A 26,245-nucleotide genomic window follows, 5' to 3' on the forward strand; every position below is an offset into this window, starting at 1 on the left:
ACTACATTTATGTAAATAAGTTTTGAAGTAAATTTCATTTCAGAAATGTTTAAAACAAAATAAGTACTTACTAGTAAAGTAGAAGGGATTGCCACTGCAGAAGATCTTTCCAGTGGGGTGGTAATTTGTTGTGGAAAAAAAGACTTGCTTATGCCTTTGGTTGTTAATGGTTGTTTTCATCTTTTAAGGACCCAAATATAGTCCCTGATTCTTTGCTCATACTAGCTTGCTTTAAAAATTAGGGAAAAGCAGAAGATCTGAGCCCACCATTATCTTTAGTATTAAGATACTTAAAGAAAAGTAGTAATAGTAACTACCATTTATTTAGTGCTTCTGATATGCCAAGCATTGTACTGATATCTTACATATATTATCTCTTAACCTTGTGACTTGTAGGTATGTTATGCCTATTTGATAAAATAGGAAACCAGCCAAACCATAGCAAGAGTACCTTGTCAGCTAGTTAAGTAGCAGAGCTGTGGCTCAAAGTATCCTCTTCTGCTAGGCTCCAAAATTCATACCCTTGACCTTATGCTGCCTTTGAGAAAGCCTGGCCTCTTTGTCAGCTCTACTTGCATGGCTTCCTATTGTTCTAATCCATATGTCTATGTAAAAACATGAAATAGCTACTTCTAATTAACAGCAGGTCTTTTATGATGCTTAGTATCTTCCCATCTTCATTCTATTGGCCTTCGACATTCGTATTTTTACTCCTGCTTTGTTATATTGATCACAGAGCTCATTCCTCTATGACCCCCTTTTGGAGTCTTCTCTTTTTTAAAAGCCCTGTGAAATTTTTGAGAAAACAAATTGAATAAACACATAGGAATAATTCATAAACAGGCATTATATAGTTACTGTATTCTTAAAAGTATAGATAAGCACTGCTAGATGTTGCCCTTGACTGAGGTCCTAGTGGCCTTAATAATTGAAACAGTACTTTTTGTGCAGTTAATCTCGGCATGCTTAGCACGCTTATTGGAACTGCCCCATGTTCATTTTGTGTTAATAACTTTATCAGCTTTTGCAAGTTACTTGAATGACTTTTAGAAGATTCTGACAAGTAAAAAGAAAATTGATGTTCTTATTTTGAAGCCAATGAATTACTTTCATAAGGTAAATAATGCTCCTTTAAAAAGGTCTTGACAGTGCTAGCACCTGAATTTTGTTTTCCCATTCTGTATACAGCATCAGTGAAAACAGAAACTAAATGAACTTAGCATTAAAAAATAAAATGGGTTTTGCATTGACTAACAAAAATGACCAGGAATGAGTATACAGTTCAAAAGGAAGTCTCATCTCTGGTTCTATCCTTAGGATCTTTATAGGAGCCACAATCACTTTTTTGGAATCTGGGAGGGGATGTCATTTTTTTTTTTTACTGTTTCCCCATATCAACTACATCCACTGACGGGTATGGACATCTTAACCTTGCTGGTAGCTGTCCATCCTCTTAACACTCTGTCTTCAACATATTAATCACTCTATTTTTCTTTTCCTCCATCTTAATTGTTCTCTGAATCTTGTAAAAAGAGAAGACCTAAGGGATCAGAAAGACTTTTGATAAATATTAGTATGCTAACCACAGTATGATAAGAGCTAGATTTCTTTTTGGAGAAAAAATTATAGTTAACCCTTTAACTGTGTGGGTGCATTTATATACAGATTTTTTTCAATAACTATATTGGAAACATTTTTGGGAGATTAGTGACAATTTGCAAAATATTTCCTTTTCTCTAGCTTACTTTATAGTAAGAATAGAGTGTATAATACATATACAAATATGTATTACTGTTTATGTTATCAGTAAGACTCTGGTCAACAGTGGGCTAAGTTTTGTGCAGTCAAAAGTTATATGCAGATTTTCAAGTTTGCAGGGTGTTGCTGTTCCTAATGAATTGCAAAGAAAGTGCAAAATAGTTTTTTTTTATTAAAGTATCATTGATAAGTACTTATGAAGGTTTCACATGAACAACATTGTGGTTTCAACATTCACCTATATTATCCAGTCCTCACCCCAACTATTGCAGTCACTATCTATCAGCATAGTAAGATGCTATAAAGTCATTACTTGTCTTCTCCATGCTGTACTGCCTTCCCGGTGACCTATGTATATTGTGACTGTGAATTACAATGCCCCTTAATTCCCTTCTCCCTCCTCACCCACCCTCCCCAACCCCTTCCCTTTGTTAACTGCTGGTCCCTTCTTGGAGTCTGTGAGTCTGCTGCTGTTTTGTTCCTTCAGTTCTTTCTTTGTTCTTATACTCCACATGAGTGAAATCATTGGGTACTTGTCTTTCTCCACCTGGCTTATTTCACTGAGCATAATACCCTCTAGCTCCATCCATGTTGTTGCAAATGGTAGGATTTGTTTTCTTCGTATGGCTGAATAATATTCCATTGTGTATATGTACCACATCTTCTCTATCCATTCACCACTGATGGACACTTAGGTTGCTTCCATATCTTGGCTACTGCAAACAGTGTGGTGATAAACATGGGTGTGCATATTGTCTTCTCAAATCAGGAATCTTGTTTTCTTTGGGTAAATTCCTAGGAGTGGAATTAGTGAGTCAAATGGTATTTCTAAAATAGTTGCTTTTTAAACTTATGTGCTTGTAGTTTTCCTGCAAGTGCTTTAATTCAAGATCTTATTTTGTGGTTAGGAATTTGAAGACAAGTTAAAGTTATTCTAGGTGTCAGCAATAAGAAAGGGAAACAATGATCAATTATCCCTTCAGAATGTTTTGTTTGTTACCAAAAAAAATGGATCTCTCAAATATAATAATGAATGAAGCCAGGCAAAGGAGAATAAAAGCTGTTATTCTGTTTTAATAAAGTTCAAAACAAGCAAAAATCAACTCAGTATTCAAAGTCATGATAGAGGCTACTAACCCACGTAGGTCAGGGGCAAAGCCAATGCCTAGAAGAGGATGTGAAGAGGTTTAAGTTGTTTTGGTAAAGTTCCTTTTTTTTTATCTGGTTGCCAGTTACATAGATAAATTTACTTGTGCTATATACCCACTTGTGTACTTTTTATAAATGTTATACTTCAATAAAGATTTTTTATAAGGAGCTATTCTCAAGGATAAGCTATAGAAAGCAAATTCGAGAAGGAAAAAAGATGGCAATTATATTCCATTATTCAGCATTTTCAGAAGTTTGCTGAAATACTGGGTTAACCTAGCAATAAAATGCTCAATAGAAGTGCCACTTCTGTGTTCCTTTCATCTAAACCAAGTCCTTATGCTCAACAGTAAGTACCTATTATGGCTAAATATGGCAGTATACCCTCTGGCCAAACTGACAGTAAAGTGGAATGAGGGTGAGAGGACTGTTTTAGCCAAAGAAAAATTCTAGGAAAAGAAGTCTCCAGAATTTTGTCATGAGAAATACAGCATTCCATATTCCATGTAGTATTGGAATTCCTAGCCAGAGCAGTTAAACAAGAAAAGGCATCCAAATCAGAAAGAAAGAACCAAAACTGTCACTATTTGCAGATGGTTTGTTATATTAGAAAACAATCCCATTTACAGTTGCATCAAAAAGTAGACCTAGGTCTGTATTTAACTAAGAAGGTAAAAGAACTGCATGCTAAAACTACAAGATACTGATAAAAAGATAGAACTACTTGGAAAGCTATGCTGTGTTCATGGGTTGGTAGATTATTATTAAAAAGGCCATACTACCTAAAGCAATCTTGAGAAAAGAACAGCAAAGCTAGAGGTATCACACTCCCTGATTTCCAACTATATTTCAAAGCTATAGTGAACAGAACACAGAGTACAAAAAATCCCATGTGTATAGGATCAATTAATTTCTAATAGAAGGAACCAAGAACATACAGTGGGAAAATGATAGTCTCTTCAATAAATGGTGTTGGGAAAACTGAACAGTCACATACAAAAGAGTGAAACATGATTACTATCTCTCACAGTATACAAAAATTAACTTAAAGTGGATGAAAGTCTTAACCATAAAACCTGAAACCATAAAGCTCCTAGAAGAAAAAAGTGTTAGAAATAGGTAAGTGGAACTACAGCAGAAGAAACCTACCAACAAAATGAAAAGGCAACCTACCAAATGGGAGAAATATTTGCAAGTCATCTGTATATTTTGGATATTAATGCTTTTCATAAATAAAAGATAACTCATACAACTCAATAGCAAAAAAAGAAAAAAGTAAAAAAAGATGCCTGGTTAAAAAGTGGACAGAGGGGAGAGGAGCCAAGATGGCAGCATGAGTAGGACAGTGAAAATCTCCTCCCAAAAATATATATATTTTTGAAAATACAACAAATACAATTAATCCTAAAAGAGAGACCAGAAGATACAGGACAACAGCCAGACTACATCCACACCTATGAGAACCCAGCGCCTGGTGAAAGGGGTAAGATACAAGCCCCGGCCCAGCAGGACCCGAGCAACACCCCTACCCCAGCTCCCTGGTGGGAGGAGAGGAGTCGGAGCGGGGAGGGAGAGGGAGCCCAGGACTGCTAAATATCCAGCCATAGTCACCCGCACCAGGAGCACAGACACACTGTGTGTGGTGTGCTGGATACTAGGGAAACAGGACAGTAAAAACTGCGAGCAGGTCCCCACAGCTGGCACCCCTGGGAGAAAAGAAAAGCGAGTACTTTTTGAAAGTCTTAAAGGGACAGGAGACTCACAGCTGGACAGAAGCATCCCGGCACACTCAGCCCAGCAGCTGGGAATCCCAGGGAACTAAGGGTGCCCTAACCCCCTGGGCAGCAGCACATCTCTGAGGCCCCACACAGCAATAAACAGCCCCCCGCCTGATCCCCCTATGGTGCGGCCACGCACATAGCAAACACGGAGCTCCACAGCAGCCAGGGCAAGAATCAGAGACCCCATCTGTGCACAGCTGCCCAGCGCAAGCCACTACGGGTTGCCATACTCCCAGGAGAGGAACGCGAGGAGCAAGCAGGAAGGGATTTTATTCTCCCAGCTGACACACGCACCATCTGCCCATCGCCATGAAAATGCAGAATTTGATTCAGACCAGAATCACACAAATATTCTCCCCTGAGAGGGAACCTGGAGAGATAGACCTAACCAATATTCCTGAAAAAGAATTCAAAATAAAGGTCATAACCATGCTGATGGACTTGCAGAGAACTATGCAAGAGCTAAGGAGGGAGAATATAGAAATAAAACAATCTCTGGAAGGACTTAAAAGCAGAGTGGATGAGATACAAGAGGCCATTGATGGAATAGAAATCAGAGAACAAGAACGCAGAGAAGCTGACGCAGAGAGAGAGAAAAAGGATCTCCAGGAATGAAAGAATATTAAGAGAACTGTGAGACCAATTGAAATGGAACAATATCCGCATTAAAGGAGTACCAGAAGAAGAAGAGAGAGAAAAAGGGATAGAAAGTATATTTGAAGAAATAATTGTTGAAAACTTCCCCAAACTGGGGGAGGAAATAGTCTCTCAGATCATGGAGGACACAGAACTCCCAATACAAGGGACCCAAGGAAGACAACACCAAGACACATAATAATTAAAATGGCAAAGATCAAAGACAAGGACAGAGTATTAAAGGTAGCCAGAGAGAGAAAAAAAGTCACCTACAAAGGAAAACCCATCAGGCTATCATCAGACTTCTCAACAGAAACCTTACAGGTCGGAAGAGAATGGCATGATATATTTAATGCAATGAAACAGAAGGGCCTTGAACCAAGAATACTGTATCCAGCACGATTATCATTTAAATATGAAGGAGGGATTAAACAATTCTCAGACAAACAAAAGTTGAGAGAATTTGCCTCCCACAAACCACCTCCACAGGATATTTTAAAGGGACTGCTCTTGATGGAAGCACTCCTAAGGCCAAATAGATGTCACCAGAGAAAATAAAATCACAGCAAAGAAAGCAGACCAACCAAATACTAACTAAAGGCAAAAAACAAAATCAAGTACTCACAAAAGCAGTCAAGGGAAACACAAAAGAGTACAGAATAAAACACCTAACATGTAAAGAATGGAGAAGGAGGAATAAGAAGGGAGAGAAATAAAGAATCTTCAGACTGTATTTATAACAGCTTAATAAGAGAGTTAAGTTAGACAGTTAGATAGTAAAAAAGCTACACTTGAACCTTTGGTAACCATGAATCTAAAGCCTGCAATGGCAATAAGTACATATCTTTCAATAGTCACCCTAAATGTAAATGGACTGAATGCACCAATCAAAAGACACAGAGTAATACAATGGATAAAAAAGCAAGACTCATCTGTATGCTGCTTACAAGATACTCACCTCAAACCCAAAGACATGCACAGACTAAATGTCAAGGGATGGAAAAAGATATTCCACGCAAACAAGAAGGAGGAAAAAGCAGGTGTTGCAGTACTAGTATGAGGCAAAATAGACTTCAAAACAAAGAAAGTAGCAAGAGATAAAGAAGAACATTATATAATGATAAAGGGCTCAGTCCAACAAGAGGATATAACTATTATAAATATATATGCACCCAACACAGGAGCACCAGCATATGTGAAACAAATACTAACAGAACTAAAGGAGGAAAGAGAATGCAATGCATTCATTTTAGGAGACTTCAACATGTCACTCACTCCAAAGGATAGATCCACCGGACAGAAAATAAGTAAGGACACAGAGGCACTGGACAACTCACTAGAACAGATGGACTTAATAGACATCTATAGAACTCTACAACCAAAAGCCACTATTTATAGTAGCCAAGAAATGGAAGCAACCTAAGTGTCCATCAGTAGATGAATGGATAAAAAAGATGTGGTACATATACACAATGGAATATTATTCAGCCATAAGAAGAAAACAAATCCTACCATTTGCAACAACATGGGTGGAGCTAGAGGGCATAAATAAGCCAGGCAGAGAAAGACAAACACCAAATGATTTCACTCATATGTGTAGTATAGGAACAAAGAAAGACTGAAGGAACAAAACAGCAGTAGAATCACAGAACCTAAGAATGGACTAACAGTTACCAAAGGGAAAGGGACTGGGGAGAATGGGAGGGAATGGAGGGATAAGGGTGGGGAAAAAGAAAGGGGGGTATAACGATTAGCATGTATAATGGGGTGGGGCACGGGGAGGGCTGTGCAACACAGAGAAGACAAGTAATGATTCTGTAGCATCTTACTAGGCTGATGGACAGTGACTAATGGGGTTTGTGGGGGGGACTTGGTAATGTGAGGAGTCTAGTAAACATAATGTTCCTCGGGTAATTGTAGATTAATGATACCAAAAAAAACCCATAATGAGATACCATCTCACACTTGTTGCAATGGCTGTTATCGAAAACACAAATTATAAGTGTTGGCAAGGATCTGAAGAAAAGGGAACCCTCATGCATTTTTGGTGGGAATGTAAATGTGTGTGACCACTAAGGAAAACAGGATGGAGGTTCCTCAAAAATTAAAAATACAACTACCAGGGGATTCAGTAATTCCTCTAATCAGTTTTTATCTGAAGGAAAGGAAGACCATAACTGGAAAAGATGTTTGCACCCCGGTGTTCATTCAGCATTATTTACAATAGCCAAGACAGGGAAGCAACCTAAGTGTCCCATCAGTGGATGAATGGATAAAGACAATGTGGGTTATGTAGACTGTTATTCAGCTATAAAAAAGAAGGAAATCTTGCCATTTGCTACAGCATGTATGGACCTTGAGGGGATTATGCTAAGTGAAAGAAGCCAGATAAAAGCATATACTGTATGATCTTATGTCTGGAATCTAAAAGAAAACAAAACACCCAATCTCATGGACATAGAGAACAGATTTGGTGGCTGGCAGGAAGGTGGGTGGGGGTTGGTGAAACAGGTGGAGGGATTAAAAGGTACAAATGTCCAGGTAAAAAAATAAATCATGGGGATGTGATGTACAGCATGGTGACTATTAATACTATATTGTATATTTGAAAGTTGCTCAGAGTAGATTTTAAAAGTTCTCATCAGAAGAAATGTATGCTGATGGATGTTGACTAAGCATTGTGGTAATCATTTATTAATACAGCTATCAAATGTTGTATACCTATAAGTAATGTTACATGTCAATTATTATTTCAAATTTTTGAAAAATTACCATATGATCCAGTAAATATACTTCTTGGTATATGCCCCAAAAAAGTGAAAACGGGACTCAAATAGATATTTATACACCAACGTTCATAGTAGCATTTTCCACAATAGCCAAAAGATGGAAACAGATAGGTCAACAAGATGGCAGTGAACTATTATTCAGTCTCAAAAAGGATCGAAATTCTGATGCATGCTGCAACATGGATGACTCAAACATTATGCTAAATGAAATGCTCCACAACATAAAAGTACAAATAAGTATCATATGGTTCCACTTACATGTGGTACCTAGAATAACCGTATCACAAAGAACATTGAATGGTGGAGAAAGAATGTGGAGTTATTTAATAGGTACAGAATATCAGTTTCAGTCAACAAAGAAATATCTGGAGGTGGGTGGTGCTGATGTTTACAACAGTGGGAATGTACTTAAATCACTGAACTGTATACTAAAAAAGGGTTAAAATGCTAATTTTTATGTATATTTTATTCCAGTAAAAAAGTTTGTTTTCCAAAGACATGCAGTATGATAGCAATAATCAAGTGAACCAGTAGGGGCTGTGAGTTAAGACTTGAATTTAGAGAATTTTATTGTTACAGAAATTTTAAAGTTGAACCTCCAATAAAATGAAATCTATTAACTTAGATACATCTTTCTTTCTATAGGATTCAGTTGATACTTAGATGGAGGAAAGATTTTAATTGCTGACCTCTTCTTCCTTTTTTTAAAGGCCTTTATAAGACGGTGTTTGGCATACCGAAAAGAAGATCGATTTGATGTGCACCAACTGGCCAATGACCCATACCTTCTCCCGCACATGAGAAGATCAAATTCTTCAGGAAATTTACATGTGGCTGGGCTTGCATCCCCTACACCCCCTTCCTCAAGCATAATTACTTACTGACTTTCCTCCAGAGTTGGCATGATATCTTTAAATTGCTTCCAGATGCACACTTGAGTTTGAGAGCATTTGAGTGGTTGTTTTCTCTTTTTACACAGGGCATGGTTAAGAACCATTTGTGAACTGAAGTTCTTGGTAGCATCATTTGTATGAGTGGATCGTGGACAGTGGATGTGTGTGCTCTCCTGCCTGTGACCTTGAGCGGTGAAGGACGACTGCCTTCAGAAACAGAAATGCGGTGTTAAGAGAGAAGATGGTCATTTGTTTGGGGGACACTGTAAATAACACTTACGATACTTAAATACATTTGGTTGTTACTAGAGAGTTCTAATATGAAGGGTAGTTTTTCATTATTTAAAAATAGATGGAAAAAAATATGAGACATTTCTAACACAAGAACTATAGTGCCTGGATACATTCTTCAGCATTCAGCAGTTATTCTGCTGGAACCAAAGTAGAGCTGAATGACAGTGACAGTTGTGTTTATAGTAATGGAATGTGAGAGAATCTTTGGACAAAGTTAGACTTTGTCATTTGCCTCTTTGGGCTTTTACCAAGTTGTACCTCGAAATCACATGTCCGTTTTTTTCACTGGTTATGTTAAAGGGAGAGCTATTATTCCTAGATACTTTACACTTTTGACACAATGAGCTGCTTGGTTTGAAATTAGTTGAATTCACTAAATTTTAATATCTCAAGTGTTTTGAACAGGTTAGAATTTTAACAGGTTAGAATTTTAACAGATTACTTTTGTTACCAGGCCTTGTTCATTAAAACAAGTGACAGTATGTAACCAAATGCAGACCAGTTCTATGCAGGATAATGATAAATTCCCTTCTAGCTCTATTGTAAATTGTTGTACAGATGTCATATTTCAGTTACCAAGTTTCAGCAGCTTATTCTTGTACAAATGTTTAAAAATATGGCTTTTCTCATTGGACATTGTATTTTTTTTTTTTAGTCTTCTTGAAGGCGCTTTAATTGCTGCTAAATGGTGTTGCTTCTTTGCTAAAAAATTGAATGACCTCCTTAAAGTGCAAGTTGACTGTACATCATAGAGAGATATTAAAATCAGGCATTCATTAACAATCAAGGCATGTAAAAATGATTCATGTTGAACATACAGAGTTCTCTAAATCAGTTTCTTGGGTTGTAGGGGCTGTGAGCACATAGATACTAGATTTATAAATTGTTCATGGTTATTCTACATTTCTAGAAGGTTCTTATCGCAAGGTGGGGTGATAGTCCCATAAATAAGTTTCTTATAGTTTGTACAGATTCGTTAAAATGTGAACATTTTCTAACTGCCCTGTATGTTAGAAACCATTATTTTTCAGGATGTTGTATTTCACTCCTATAAGAATTATTTCTTTATTGTCACATTCATAATGCTGATACTTAATGTAAGTTGTCCATGTTGCTGAAAAAGGAGGCTATACTTACCACACTCTCCTTAATAGTATACAGTTAAACTGTGGATCTTATTTCTAGTGTTGCAAGCCATTTTGTTTTTCCATTGTATATAGACACATTGTCTCTTTAAGATGCTGCTGAAATTGTAGAGAATGTAGTCGAACAGTAATAAACAATGACAGTTAAAATTTAAAGACTATGAAAATTACATTTGAAGGGAGCTTTCAAAACTTAAGATATTGACTGACTTGGCCCCTTAAGAATCAGCTGAATAAATTCTTTAAGTATCCTTCAAGACACGTGTAAAGTGCTTCCAGCTGTTAAAGTAAACCTGATAACCATTCTCAAATCTAATCCTGGCTAAGTAACACTTAGCACTATCAGGAGTGGCTTAAGGACTATACCTGCTCCTCTGTAGATTAAGGTAGAAATCCTATTTTTAAAAAAGTATTGACATGGGAATGAAATGTTAGCATGCCTGAAAATTTTGCAAATTTGTTGAGTTTTCATCTTTCTGAATCATAAAGTACTATGTTCATACAGTAAATAACTGTTTTTTGAAGTCCTGAATTTTTTTTTAATGCCTAGTTTTGTTTAAAATTTTGATGATATATTAAGTGGACATGTACATCTACCATGAGTTGACTAAGTAATAGACCTAGATCCCTGCTTTACCATATTATTTTCAAATAAATGAAAGTATCAAAGTGCAGAAAGAGAGGAAAACAAGCCATAAAATGAAACTGCTTCCCTGACCTAGGTTTAGTTCATCATTTAAAATAAAGATGTATAGGAGATAAATCAACTTACCATCTCTTCCTCCTAAAGTTTTTCCAAACAGATGCTATAGATTTGGGTTACTAGTCCAGTAATCCAGCAGATCAAAGTGGCTAATTAAACCAGATTGAATAATTTACTTCCGCTTTCACAGGGAAAGTGGTGTGTCACTATGTCACTTCAGCACTGGCAGTCGTTGACTCTAATATCTTTTTTGAAGTTTACATTTTTTCTGGCCTCCTGAATTCTGTCCTCATAATTAAAGCATGTCATATCCCTGATACAGTAGCTAAGGTCTTTTTAGAGCCAGCACTGATGCCAGGTAAAATTCACAGTTTTTGCATATAATTTCAAAATATTTCTTTGATGTGAATTAGCTTTAGTGTGTGCATGTTGAGAGGAAGTAAGTGTAGAAACCACTCTAATACATTGTAAGTCAAGAGTTGGGTAGATACTTGGTTATTTTTCAAAAATAAAGTCTTAGGACTATTTTTTTTCCTTACCTAAAAGATATTCCTTCGAAAAAAATAACTCTTTTTCAGTTTAAATGGTACATAAAATGTGAAAAAACAACTTCTACAAATACATCATTACATGAAGCCAAAATGGTGGAGAGGGTCAGTGAGACATTCAGAGTATATTGTGTTTACTGTTCATCATCACTTATTAAATGCAGTAATGTTGATTGCTATCAGATGTCATTAGCTATGTTTTAGTGGTAAAGAAGACTGCAGTCCTTCTAGATTGTTTACTCTGAGAATTACATTGATGTTTGATTTGTGTATGAAAAAAGTGTATCTTTAAAATCACAGTGGCAAATCTTTCTCTAATCCCACTTTAAATTTTGACATAATTTCCCTCCAAATATGCTAAACTTTAATGTTCTGAAGGCTTAATCTAGTTCAAAAAATACTTTAGCAGCTAGTTTTTAAATCAGATTATTAGAATTCTAGTTCCTGGAATTCTACAGCACTTTTAGGATTTATATAACTTGCCTGTCAGTTTGAATTCGCTTTATTTTCCAGAACATACACATCTCCATTTGCCTTCTGTACTTTTAGTGTCCTTCCCCCTTTTTGTTTTTTGAGGAATTTTTTTTCTCTGGGAATTCCTCAATTTTTGAATGGGAAAGATTTGAATGTGTGTAAACCAACTTGAGGAAACATAGAGCCAGAGACAAACTTTTCTTTGGAAGAGTGATTTTAAGGACCAAAATGCATGGTTTTCACCTGTAAATTCTCATTTAAAATACTAGGGATGTAGATCACCTATATACATATGACTTAAGAAAGTAAATACAGTATAGTGCTTAAGATCTCAATTTTGGAATCAGATTCTCTGGGTCAGAGGTCAACTGTCATTTACTAGATGTATTTCAGGTTCCTCATCTAAAAATGATATGATATGGCACCTATCACACAGTTTTGTGGGGAATAAATGAGTTCACATATATAAAGTACTTAGAACTATACCTAACACATTGTAATATCGCTACTATCATTTTTTTAAGACTCAAAGATTATTGCTTTTATCCTACATAAAAGATGCAGTCTACTTTGCTTCCTATGAAAATTTAAAATTTAAAGTTTTACAGTACTTCAATTTGAAATGATGATTAGATTACATGAAGACTGGAAGTATAGCGATTTGAAACAAACAAACAAAATAGAAAATAGCTCCATAATCTCCAAAAGGATCACACCCTAGCTATTTATGCTATTTCATCAGAGGAAATTCTACTATACTTTTAAGTTTTTCTCACTGGTAAAAACAATTTGAGACAGTTTAGGGATTATTATCCCAATTTTACAGTGATAACAAATTTGGAGAAAATTCACTTGGTAAGGCTGTATAACTAGTAAGTGACATCAAAATTAAAACACAGCTTTTGGTGTCCTAGATAGAGCAAGGTTCTTACCAGGTTTTAGTGTGTTCAGTCGTAATGATTCTTCAAATGTAACAAAACTGGATAGGTACAAACATAATTGCCACCGTAAGAGCAAATTTAAAGAACTCTTCAGCTGTTAGATGAGGAACACCATGTGAGCTGTGTCTTGAATGCTGTGAGTCATTTGAGAGAAGGGCTTCTGACACAGACTCATTCTACATAAACCAGAGTAGGTCACAAACCTTTTCCTGTTCTCACATTTGTTTTGTGTTGCATTTTTAAATTTAAGTCAAAGGTCAGAAACAGTTCTGCCTAACATATCAACCTTCCTCATCTTTGGCCCACTTTCATGAGCATAAAAGGTATACCTTGTCTCCTCTCCCTGCAGTGGTAGCAGTTCATCTCTAATAATTTTTTACAGGTCTAAGTCAATAATTTGCTCAAAAGGAGGCCTAGCACTTTGAGGAAACTCATATTTGACCCCTGAACTTTGTCTCTCACAGTCTTCTAATTAGGTCATGAAATTACCCATGTGTGGTGCTCCAGCACCAAGATCACAAATGAGTAATCCTGGCTTCATCAAGTGACTCTTCCTTTGGTTTTAAAAAGAATCTTTAATTAAAATTATTTTTAAATATGTGATCCATTTTCATCAGAAAGACCAGAAGCTTCTTCCATAACCACATACCTGAGCTAAACGGAGATGTGCATGACCAACATCCCACTGTTGGTGGAGTATGTGATGTTTGGGTCAAATGATATTAGAGGTACTGAGGTTTTATTTCTAGACTATGACATAAATCAAACTCAGATACTAAAATTACCTGGTCCAAGCAATAAGTGTGAATGATTTGTTCTTAATGTTAGTGTTTCAAAGTATATCACTCACACTGGATCCTAAAACATTTCTTTATGTCTGCTAATGACCAAATTAATAACTTCCTTTTAAAGAAGTGTCCAGAGAGTTGAAAGTGGGAAAAGCAGGATTTTTAATTCAGACCTGGCTTTCATCTCAGCTTTGTTACTTGTATGACCTTAAAGAAGTTACCTCTCTAGGCCTATTTTTACATCTGTAAACTGTTTACACTAATAATAGCATCTGTTGGGCAGGGACCTACTACCAGAAGTGGGTTCAAAGTTTCAATTGCTTAATATGGGTTGACCAGTCAAAACAAATGCCATAGTTCAGAAGACGGGGTCAAGAGGCCCCTGTTCAGTCATTGTAGGACACTCAAAGGAAGGGGTGGGAGCATTTAGGATGAGGAGCTCAGGTGACAATAGGCAGCAGCCATTTATCAACTGCTGTGAAAGTGTTTCTGAATTTTAACTCATATGTATGCATAACTACTTAGGCAGGGCTCATACTGTCACCAATGGCATATGGCCTATGTTGCCAGAGCTCTTTCCTTTTTTCCACCTCAGGGGTGCTATTTGGATCCCAAGACTGTCTATGTTTAAGCTTCCATGCATATTGAATACCACCACAATGGTCACTGGATTAATGTAACATTTCTTTTTGACAGTTCTAACAGGAATTAGTGGGATATTTTTTAATTAAAATTATTATAAAATCATCCAAGAGATACAGAATATTGTATATATACTTAAAGTTATTAGTAAAAAGCTTTATGAGAAATTGTGCTTGTCTAATGGTAATCACAGAGCAAAAATTTATAGTAGATACACAAAATACAAAAAGGACTCAGGCATACCAATACAGAGAGTCAAATCACAAGAGAGCAAGAAGAAACAGGAGCTACTAAAGAGCCAGAAAACAGTTAATAAAATGGCAGTAAGTACATACCTATCAATAATTACTTTAAATGTAAATGGACTGAATTATACAATCAAAAGAGTAGCTGAATGGATTTAAAAACCTATATGCTGCCTAAAGGACACAGTGCAGATGTAAGGACACACACACAAAGTGAAGGGCTGGAAAAGAATGCTCTGTGCGAGGAAACCAAAAGAAAGCTGGGCAGTTCTGCTTTGACAAAGATTTTTATATGAAACAAGGGTGATGCATTCTTTAACAAACTAGAGCAAATATTTCCAAAATTCATATGGAACAACAAAAGACCCCGAATAGCCAAAGCAATCCTGAGAAGGAAGAATAAAGCTGGAGGAATTAGGCTTCCCAACTTCAAGCTCTACTACAAAGCCACAGTAATCAGGACAATTTGGTACTGGCACAAGAACAGACCCATAGACCAGGGGAACACAATAGAGAGTCTGGATATTAACCCAAGCATATATGGTCAATTAATATATGATAAGGGAGCCATGGACATACAATGGAGAAATGACAGCCTCTTCAACAACTGGTGTTGGCAAAACTGGAGAGCTACATGTAAGAGAATGAAACTGGATTATTGACTAACCCCATATACAAAAGTAAACTCAAAATGGATCAAAGACCTGAATGAAGTCATGAAACCATAAAACTCTTAGAAGAAAACATAGGCAAAACTCTCTTGAATATAAACATGAGCAACTTTTTCCTGAATGCATCTCCTCGGGCAAGGGAAACAAAATAAAAAATTAACAAATGGGACTACATCATGCTATAAAGCTTCTGTACCGCAAAGGACACTATCATCAGAACAAAAAGGCATCCTACAGTGTGGGAGAATATATTTGTAAATGATAAATCTGACAAGGGGTTAACATCCAAAATATATAAAGAACTCACATGCCTCAACACCCAAAAAGCAACCCCCTTAAAAAATGGGCAGAGGATATGAACAGACACTTCTCCAGAGAAGAAATTCAGATGGCCAACAGGCACATTAAAGATGCTCCACATCACTAATTATCAGGGAAATGCAAATTAAAACCACAATGATACATCACTTCATGCCAGTAAGGATGGCCAACATAGAAAAGAATAGGAACAACAAATGCTGGTGAGGATGTGGAGAAAGGGGAACCCTCCTACACTGCTGGTGGGAATGTAAATTAGTTCAGCCCTTGTGGAAAGCAGTATGGAGGTTCCTCAAAAAACTGAAAATAGAAATACTGTTTGACCCAGGAATTCCGCTCTTAGGAATTTACCCTAAGAATGCAGCAGCCCAGTTTGAAAAAGACATATGCGCCCCTATGTTTATCGCAGCACTATTTACAATAGCCAAGAAATGGAAGCAACCTAAATGTCCATCAGTAGATGAATGGATAAAAAGGTGGCACACATACACAATGGAATATTATTCAGCCGTAAGAAGAAAACAAATCCTACCATTTGCAGCAACATGGATGGAGCCACAGGGTATTGTGTTCAATGAAATAAGCCAGGCAGAGAAAAACAAGTACCAAATGATTTCACTCATCTGTGAAGAGTAAGAACAAAGCAAAAACTGAAAGAACAAAACAGCAGCAGACTCATAGAACCCAAGAACGGACTAACAGTTGCCAAAGGGAAAGGGACGGGGTGGGGGGAAAGGAAGGGAGAAGGGGAGTAAGGGGCATTATGATTAGCACACATAATGTAGTGGCAGGGGGCATGGGGAAGGCAATACAGCACAGAGAAGATGTAGTGATTCTATAGCCTCTTACTACAGTGATGGACTAACTGTAATGGGGTATGTGGTGGTGACTTGATAATGGGGGGAATCTAGTAATCATAATGTTCATGTAATTGTATACTAATGATACCAAAATAAAATATAAATAAAACAGGTTAATGCATAATGATAAAGGGATCAATGCAACCTAAGTTGGATACAACATTTGTAAATATGCACCCAAAATATATAAATGCACCTAAATATATAAAGGAAACATTAGCAGACAAAAGGGAGAAATAGGAATACAATAGTAATAGTAAGGGACTTTAATACCTCATTTTCATTAAAGGAGAGATCATCAGACAAAATCAATAAGGAAACCTCAACTTTAAATGACCCATCAAACCAGATGGACTTAACAGATGTATACAGAATATTCCATCCAAAAGCAACAGAATACACATTCTTCCAAGTACATATGTGACATTCTTCAGACTAGATTATATTTTAGGCCTTAAAAGAAGTTAATAGAAGATTGAAATCATATCAATTATCTTTTACAACCACAATGGCATGAAACCAGCTATCAATCGTAAGAAAAAACTAAAATTCATAAATATGTGGCGATAAAACAAATGCTACTGAACAACTAATGAGACAAAGAAATAAAATAGCTCTAGACAAAAGAAAATGGAAGCAAAACATTAAAATATATGGAATGCAGCAAAAGCAGTTCTAAGAAGGAAGTGCATAATCATAAATGCCTATATCAAGAAACAAAAATCTCAAACCTAACTTTACACCTCAAGGAACTAGAAAAAGAAAGCCCAGTTAGTGGAAAGAAGGAAATAACAAATATCAGAGCAGAAATAAATGAAATACAAACTAAGGACAATAAAAAAGAGATAAACTAAAAGCTGCTTCTTTGAAAAGAAAATTGACAAACTTTTAGCTAAACTTAACCAAGAAAAAAGACTCAAAAGGAGACACTACAACTGATAATGCAAATACTAAGGATTATAAGAAACTACTATGAACAGTTATATGCCAAAAGATTTGATAACTTAGAAGAAACATAAATTCCTAGAAACATACAACCTAGCAAGACTGAATCATGAAAACAAAATTCTGAACAGACAAATTACTAGTAAGCAGATCTAATCAGATATCAAAAATCTCACAACAAAATTCCAGGACCAGATGTCTTCACTAGTGAATTCTACCAAACATTTAAAGAATCAGTGCTGATCCTCAAACTACTCCAAAGAATAGAAGAGACATTTCCAAACTCATTTTAAGAGCCTAATATTACCCTGATACTAAAACCAGACAAGGACACTGTAAAAAAATTAGAGGCCAATATTCCTGATGAACATAGATGCAAAAAGTCTCATCAGAATTTTAGCAAACCTAACTCAACAATATATTAAAAGGATCATATACAATCAGAAGGTGGGATTTATTCCAGGGATGCAAGGATGGTTCAAATCTGCAAACCACATTAAGAAAATGAAGGGTAAAAGTGACAATCATCTCAATAGATACAGAAAAAGCATTTGGCAAAATACCCATTTATGATAAAAATCTCAACAAAGTGGGGGCATAGAAAGAAAGTACCTCCATAGTGTAAAGGCCATATATGAGAAGCCCACAGCTAATTTACTCAACAGTAAAAACCCTGAAAGCTTTGCCTCCAAGATAAAGAGCAAGAGAAGGATGGCCATTCTTACTACTTGTATTTGGCATAGTATTGGAAGTCCTAGCCAGAACAAATAGCCAAGAAACAAGTAAAAGACATATTAAATTTTAAAGAAGTAAAACTGTCATTATTTGCATATGACATACTATATACAGAAAACCCCAAAATTTCCTCCCAAAACTTACAACTACTCACAAATTCAGTAAACTTGGAGTATACAAAGTCAAGAAACAAAATCTGTTGTGTTTCTATTCAGTAATAATGAACTCAGAGAGAAATTCTGAAGATAATCCCATTTACACTTGCATCAAAAAGAATAAAATAGGAAATTTAACTGAGGAAATGAAAGATATATACACTAAGGACTATAAGACACTATGAAAGAAACTGAAGAAGACACAAATAATAGATATTCTATGTTCACGGGTTGGAAAGATATTATTAAAATGTACATACTACCCAAAGCAATCTACTGAATTTGATATTCAATGAAATCCCTATCAAAATTCCCATGACAGTTTTCACTGATACAGAAATAACAATTTAAAATTTCTATGGAACTACGAAGACCCCAAATAGCCAGTTTCCTTGAAAATAAGCAAAGACTAGAGGCATGATGCTCCCTGGTTACAAACTACATTTTGAAGCAAAATAGTAATCAAACTATGATATTAGCATAAAAACACACACATAGATAAATGGAGCAAAAGAGTACATTTAAAAAATCACATATGTGGTCAATTAATTTTAAACAGAAGAACCAAGAATACACGATGGGGAGAAGACAGTCTTAAATGGTGAGATAACTGGATAGCCACGTGCAAGATAATGAGATTGGACCACTATCATACCATACGCAAAAATTAACTCAAAATAGCTAAAAGTTTTGACCATAAAACATGAAACCATAAGCCTCCTAGAAGAAAACAGGCAGTAAGACCCTTGACATTAGTCTTGATGAGGATTTTTTTGGATTCAATACCAAATGGAACAAAAGCAAAAATAAGTGGAACTACTATAAACCAAAAAGCTTCTGCACAGCAAAGGACACTGTCAACAAAATGAAAAAGCAATCTACTATATGGGAGACTATTTTCAAATGATATAGCCAATAAGGGGCTAATATCCAAAATAAATCAAGAATTTGTACAACTCAACACCAAAAACAAAAAAACCCAAGTAACAACTGAAAAGTGGTCAGAGGACCTAAATAAACATTTTTCCAAAGAAGACATACAGATGGCCAACAGGCACCTGAAAAGATGCTCACCACTAATCATCAAGGAAATGCAAATAAAAATCATGAGATGTCACCTTACACCAGAGTGGCCACTATCCAAAAGACAAGAAATAAAAAGTGTTGGTGAGAATGTGGAAAAAGAGAATCCTCGTACACTGCTGGTGGGTTGCAAATTAGTGCAGCCACTATGGAAAGCAGAATGGAGATTTCTCAAAAAATGAAAAATAGAAATACCACATGGCTCAGCAATTCCACTTCTGGGAATTCAGTCAAAGAAAACAATCACTAATCCAAAAGACACACACACTCCTATGTTTATTGCAGCATTATTTACAATTGCCAGGATATGGAAGCAACCTAAGTGTCCATCAATAGATGAATGGATAAGGAATTTGTGGCATTTATACACAATAGAATATTACTCAGCCATAAAAAACAATTAAGTCTTGCCATTTGCACCAATATGGATGGACACGAGGGTATCACCTGAGGAAAAAAGCTAGAGAAAGACATATACTGTATGATTTCACTATATGTGGAACCTAAACAACAAACACAGCAGAAATAGAATCAAACACAGCAGATTGGTGGTTGCCATAGGGGTGGGGGAATGGGTGAAATAAATGAAAGGGGGGAGTTAGAATGTTTGATATCTTGAACTAGGTGATTGTTACATGAGTGTATACACATGTCAAAATTCCAATAAAATTTGTGCAATTTATTGTATGTACCTCAATAAAAAAATTGAAGGTGACACAAAGAAAGGAAAGATAGTCCATGGTCATGGATAGGGAGAACTGATATTGTAAAAAAGCTACATAAAGCAATCCACAGATTAAATGTAATCCCTATGAAAATTCTAGTGACATTTTTCACATAGAATAAACTCCTAAAATTTGAATGGAACCACAAAATACCCTTAGTTGCCAAAACAATTTTAAAAAGAACATAGCTAGCAGCACCACTCCCTGATTTCAAACTACAGCAATCAAAGCAGTACAGTTCTGGCATAAAAATAGATGTATACAATGGAACAGAATAGAGAGCCCAGAAATAAAACTATGCATAAATGCTCAGTTAATTTATGACAAAGCTCCAAGAATACACAATGGGGAAAGACAGTCTCTTCATTAAGTGGCGGTGTGAAAACTGGACAGCCTACATGCAAGAATGAAACTGGACCACTATTGTACACCATGCACAAAAAATCTTACACCACAAGCATTAACTCAAAATGAATAAAAGTCTTGAACATAAAACCTGAAACAATAAACTCCTAGAAGAAAACATAGGCAGTAAGCTCCTTGATAAAGGTCTTGGTGTGGATTTTTTTGGAGTTGCCACCAACAGCAAGGCAAAAGAAAAAAATGGTGGAACTACATCAAACTAAAAAGCTTCTGCCCAGCAAAGGAAACCAACATAATGAAAAGGCAGAAAATATGGGAGAAAACATTTGTAGATCATATATCTGATAAGGGGTTAATATCTAAAATATATAAAGACTCATACAACTCAATAGCAAAAAAAAAAAAACCAATTTAAAAAATGTGCAAAGGATCTGAACAAATATTTCTCCAAGGAAGACATTCACATGGCCAACAGTTACATGAAAAGATGCCCAGCATCATTAATCATCAGGGAACTGCAAATCAAAACCACAATGAGTTCTTACTTTCAACCCTGCTAGAATGGCTATCATCAAAAAGATCAGAAATTAAAAGTATTGATGAGGATGTGGAGGAAAGGGAACACTTATGCACTGTTAGCATGAATTTAATCTGGTGTAGTCACTATGGAAAACAGTGTAGAAGTTCTTCAATTAAAAGTACAACTACCATGAGACCCAGCAATTTCACTTCTGGGTATTCATCTGAAGACAAGGAAAACATTAACTTGAGAAGATATATAAACCCCTATGTTCATTGCAGCATTATTTACAATAGCCAAGACATGGAGGCAACCTAAGTATTCATCAATGAACAGATAAAGAAAATTTGGTATGTGTATACAATGGAACATTATTCAGCCATTAATAAGAATGGAATCTTGCCATTTGTGAGAACATGGATGGATCTAGAAGGTATCATGCTAGGTGAAATAAGACAGAGAAAGACAAATACCATGTGACCTCACTTATGTGTGGTATGTTAAAACAAAAATCCTAAGCTCGGAGATACAGAGAAGAGATTGCTGGTTGCCAGAGTTCGGGGATGGGGTTGTGGTGGGGAGAGGTGGAGTGGAGGTGTGGGATGGGTAAAATGTGTGAAGGGGTCAAAAGAAACAAATTTCAGTTATAAATAGGTCATGGGGATGTAATGTACAGTATGTATGGCATATTTAAAAGTTGCTGAGAGTAGATCTTAAAAATTCTCATAAAAAATTTTAACTGTAGGTGGTGATGGATGTTAACTTAGACATTTTGGTGATTATTTTGCAATATATATAAATATGGAGTCAGTGATACACCTGAACTAATATAATGTTACATATCAATTATATCAATAAAAAAAATTCCCCCCAACACCTTCACTTGCAAATAAAGGCTAAAGCGTCTAATATATTATGCTATTTTCTTCAAGGAAAAAAAAAGCCACTGGGAAAAAATCAGACAAGAACTCAACATATCTAAGTGTTTTAGTAATTCAAGAAAATCCTATTTTCAAAATGGGGAAAGATATTTCTTTAAAGCTCTTGGCTGCTAAAGGACAAATTTCACCCTTTACAAATGCTCTTTGAACATTTAGAAAATAATGCAGCAGGAATGCTGTAAAATTTGTTTTTATCTAGAGGAGTCTAAAAATACCTCAAAGGTCCTTCCATTTCATCCAAAAAGAGGTTACAGAACATATATTCTCTTTCGGACACTATTCCAGGCTCCAAGGACACAGAACAAAGCAGAGGAGTGTATTTGTGGAGCATAGAGCCAATAAAACAGACACCAATTAGAGAGTCAAACAAATAATAGTGAAATTATATTGTAAAACAACGTGACAAGGGCCACCAAAAAAAATAAAGAGGTACATAGAAAAGTCAAATGTCCATGTTACTGTAGCATAAAATAACAGATTACTTCACTATAAAAACTCTCCCCTTTGGAGATGAAATAATATGACTGAGTCATAGATCCAAAATTATCAGGGGCCCAAAAACATACCCTGGCTGCAAACAGAATATTGGCATTATTAGCTGGCAATCCTCCAGGTATTCAGGGAATTCAAATTTGTAGAAGCGTATAGATATACTTTAGTCGTGTTCATTTTCCTCGACTCTTCAAACTGTTGGACAAATGTCAGCTTTGGAAAATAGAAATCACCTGAGTTAATAATTTGGGTAATTCTCTGTTAAGGTTCTCAAATAATTTGTATCATTCTTATTACATGTATGAACTTCTTAAATCCCTGGATCATTATATTATTGATACTACCGAAATATTTTTTAAAGCTCTTGTCCCATATTTTATTAAATTGTGTTCTCACACCAATCTGTTCTCCTAAGATAATGCAAAGAGCTGCTAGTTTTTGAAATGCTCAGATATTTCAAGTATTTTATTTTTTGTGTGTTGAGAACTTTTATTAATTCTCCCAATTTGTTGTAAGTAAAAGAATCTCTGAATAGCATCTTTTGAAAGTGAGAATTCTGTCAAGAATTCTCTCTAGATTCAGATCCTGCCTGTACTATTTACTCTTGAGAGTAAGAGAGCTAAGCCCCCTAATCCTAAAACAAAAAACAAAAACCCCACCAAGGTATGAAGAAAGATGGGTATCAACCCCAGGGGTGGCCTCGCCTTCTCAAGTGTCACACATTGTAGACTTTCTCACCTGATCATCCATTCTTCTCCTTCTCTGCCTGGCTGCCAGGGCTGAGAGCTGCAGCCCAGGCTGATGGCTCCCCTCCAACTAGGAAGCTCCCCCAAACCTGTCATTCAATGGCCCCTGTTCAAATTGGGCTCTTATCACAACTAAGAATTCTGACGACTGCATTGTCTTATTGTTGAAAAAAAGGAAAATCACTGGCATTTGGAATTCTGATAAATTGAGACAGTTGGTTCTGGTTCGAGTTAAGAGCCCCTCCCCGAGTGCTCGCAGGAGCCCGCGCTCACCTCCTCTGCCCCAGCCCTCCAGTCGCCTGCGTCCTGTGTGTCTCCCGCGGGGCTGTGAGCTGCTCCCCACCCCCAAGGAGCACAAGTGCGGCTCAGGCTGAGAGAGCAGAGGATCAGTTCCCATTTCCACCTGGGGCCCAGGCCCAGCCCGACCACCCCCAGCGGGGAGCCTCTTCAGATTTAACCTCTCTAGATTTCACTTTCTTCATCTACAAAATAAGGAATTGAGGGAAAGGAGCTCCAAGCCCCCCCCTCGCTGCTTTCCCTGATCCACAGGCATCTGTGTATGTGTGTTCAAGCAACCAGGGCTGAGAGGCACTGGCTCATGGGTTGCTTTTGAGCGCAGCTGGAAAGGGTTGCCTTGGTGGAGAGCAGGAGCGGGACAGGGCTCATGCCATGCGCGCCTGGCTCTCCCCTGCCCTCTTGGAGACCAGGGGATACCGGAGGTGGTCTCCCGCCGCATCCAGGACAGGGCGCTGGGGATGGGGAGTGAGATGGCCTGGGAAGCGGGAGGCCAGGGGCATCACCTCACTTCTCTGGGCTTAAATTTGTCTGGGGATGAGAGGAGATGCTGAAATTACCCCCGAAGCATTCAGCTCCAGGCACACTGTGGCCTCCTTTCCTCAGGATGCCAGCGTCTCTACCTCCTGCTCCGACGGGAGCCTGCCAGCAGGTCCACCCTGATCTGGTTTTTAAGTCTATGTTTTCCATATATTTCATTTTCAAAACGCTGTCTGCTTGCTAAAAGACTGGATTTTCAAGCCAGCTTTGTAAAGGGCAAGTTCTTTACTCCCGTGCCAAAAACAAAATAAAAAAACGCTTTTTCAACTCCGCGTTACGGTACAGCCTAAGCTCCTTGGCTTAACATCCAGGGCCTCTCCGGATGTGGCATCTGTTGCCACTCCACACTTCACCCTGCACGTTCCAGCCACCCGGAACAATCTGTGGGTTCCGAGAGCACCGGGTGCTGCGTACCTTCACCTCGCTGCGGGTTGTTCCCGCCACCTGCAATGCCGTGCCACTCTGACTGAAGTCCTTTTAAAGGAGCCCTTCCATCCATCCTCAGAGCCCTGACATCTCCCCGGACCTCGTCTCAGACCTTCCCGGGTGGAAGTGATCCTGCTTCTGTGTTGTTCGGTCCCTTACACTCCTCACACTGCAGATCACACTGCAGATTTGTGAGCACTGTGGAGGGACGCCTTCGGATTCAGAGACACGTGGTCCAAGCCCAGCTGCCCCTCCCAGGGCTGCCTGTGAAGTTAAGGATTTGCCCGGTGGAGCTGTGGGGAGGACCTGAGGGGCGGAAGCACCCGGCCCAGAGCCGAGCTCCTGGCGGGGTCGGCCGCCCAGGGGGTGCTGGGCTGTGGGGCGTGTGACCCTTGCCGCTGGACCAACCTGCGGGGCTGCTGGGAGGCGAGGGCGCCTGATGGCGGAGAGCAAGACCCCTTGCCCTCCTCCACCGAGTACTCAGGCCCCTGGCGTTTCTTCAAGTATCCGAAGGGGTCACAGGCACCTGTACGGCCTTTCATCTTAGTCTTAACGATCCTCAGGTTGATATATTTACTTTAAAATTGTACTGAAAAGAGACTCCTTTTGGTGAATGCACCCAGGCTTTTCGGCAACCCCACCCAGCTAAATGTAGGCGGTGGCAGGGAACCAGGGGCCTAAGTCCCACAGCCCTTTTTTAAAGAACAGAAAGCGCCCCCACGCTTGGGCGGCTCCCGCGACGCCCCAGCCCGGCCCTGGGGCCCTGCGAGGCCGGCCCAGAGACCCCGTGGCCTCCGGCAGGGCGCGGCTTCCCCAGCGTCGCAGCGCCATCTGGTGGCCGCTGCCGACCGCGCTCCCACTTCCCGGACCGCCGGAGGGAACGCGGGTCCCGGGGGGCCGACGTTGCCGGGCACTGTGGCCTCCCGCCTCGTGCGGCCAGAACTGAAGCTTGGGACTGAACAGACCCACCTGTTGTCAGCAGCTTCCCGCTGTGTGCACCGGAGGGGGTTTCTTCTCTGCTAAGCAGCGCTACCAGCGCCACTGCTGGGATGCCGGACAATTAATAGGGCAACTCGACTAGCACGGAAACTGGAGAGCCCTCTTTCCATTTAAATTGATTTCTTTTTTCTCGCTAAGGTTTATTTATAAAGGAAGCTACTTTAGCCTCATCTGAAGTAACTCTTTTTTCAGTATTTAAGATACATAGGTATTAAAATTGGAAAATGAAAATTTCCTCCGTGTGCCATTCTCAGCAACAACAGGCTGTGGCATCAAGTCTGGAACCTGCACCTGCCCAAGTTCTCCTCCTCGCTCTCCTGCCGACTCCCGTGTTCCCACCGCAGTCGCCCTCACCTGTCCTGCCCGGAACACGGTGACACCGGGATGCCAAAGCCCCCAGTGGGTTGCGTTTTGTTCCTCAAGTTACTATTTGCCCAGTAGAGATCTGAACTTGGAAAAATGAATTTCATTGAAGTTTCCTGCCCTTCTTATTTCTGGTCATTCTGGAAGAAGAAAGACAAAACCTTGGCAGAAAGCAAGGTGAGTGAATAAATACCTAAAACCAGAATGACTCTGAGCCCCTGAACTCATGTAACTGGAGATTGTTTATTCAGTTCCCTAACAAGAAAGATGGAGTTTGCTCTCA

General features: G+C 38.2%; 1 protein-coding gene and 1 long non-coding RNA gene across 2 annotated transcripts in view; one reads left to right on the forward strand and one right to left on the reverse strand.

The window, feature by feature from the left end:
- The window catches only part of TLK1 (tousled like kinase 1), a 177,650-nt gene extending 166,681 nt beyond the window's left edge, over nucleotides 1-10,969 (forward strand). Inside the window, exon 21 of the mRNA XM_036917804.2 lies at nucleotides 8,824-10,969. Coding sequence (XP_036773699.1) covers nucleotides 8,824-8,997 — 174 coding nt within the window. The 3' untranslated portion in view covers nucleotides 8,998-10,969. The remainder of the gene's footprint in view (nucleotides 1-8,823) is intronic.
- On the reverse strand, nucleotides 11-25,021 carry LOC118928505 (uncharacterized). Its single transcript, XR_008998271.1, has 3 exons — nucleotides 24,589-25,021; nucleotides 22,669-23,710; nucleotides 11-1,540 (listed from the first exon to the last, which is right to left on the reverse strand). It is a non-coding gene; the product is annotated as an uncharacterized LOC118928505 (long non-coding RNA).
- Between the last annotated feature and the right edge of the window lie 1,224 nt (nucleotides 25,022-26,245).

The sequence above is a fragment of the Manis pentadactyla genome, chromosome 6 (assembly GCF_030020395.1).
Source record: "Manis pentadactyla isolate mManPen7 chromosome 6, mManPen7.hap1, whole genome shotgun sequence".
Taxonomy (NCBI): Eukaryota; Metazoa; Chordata; class Mammalia; order Pholidota; family Manidae; genus Manis; species Manis pentadactyla.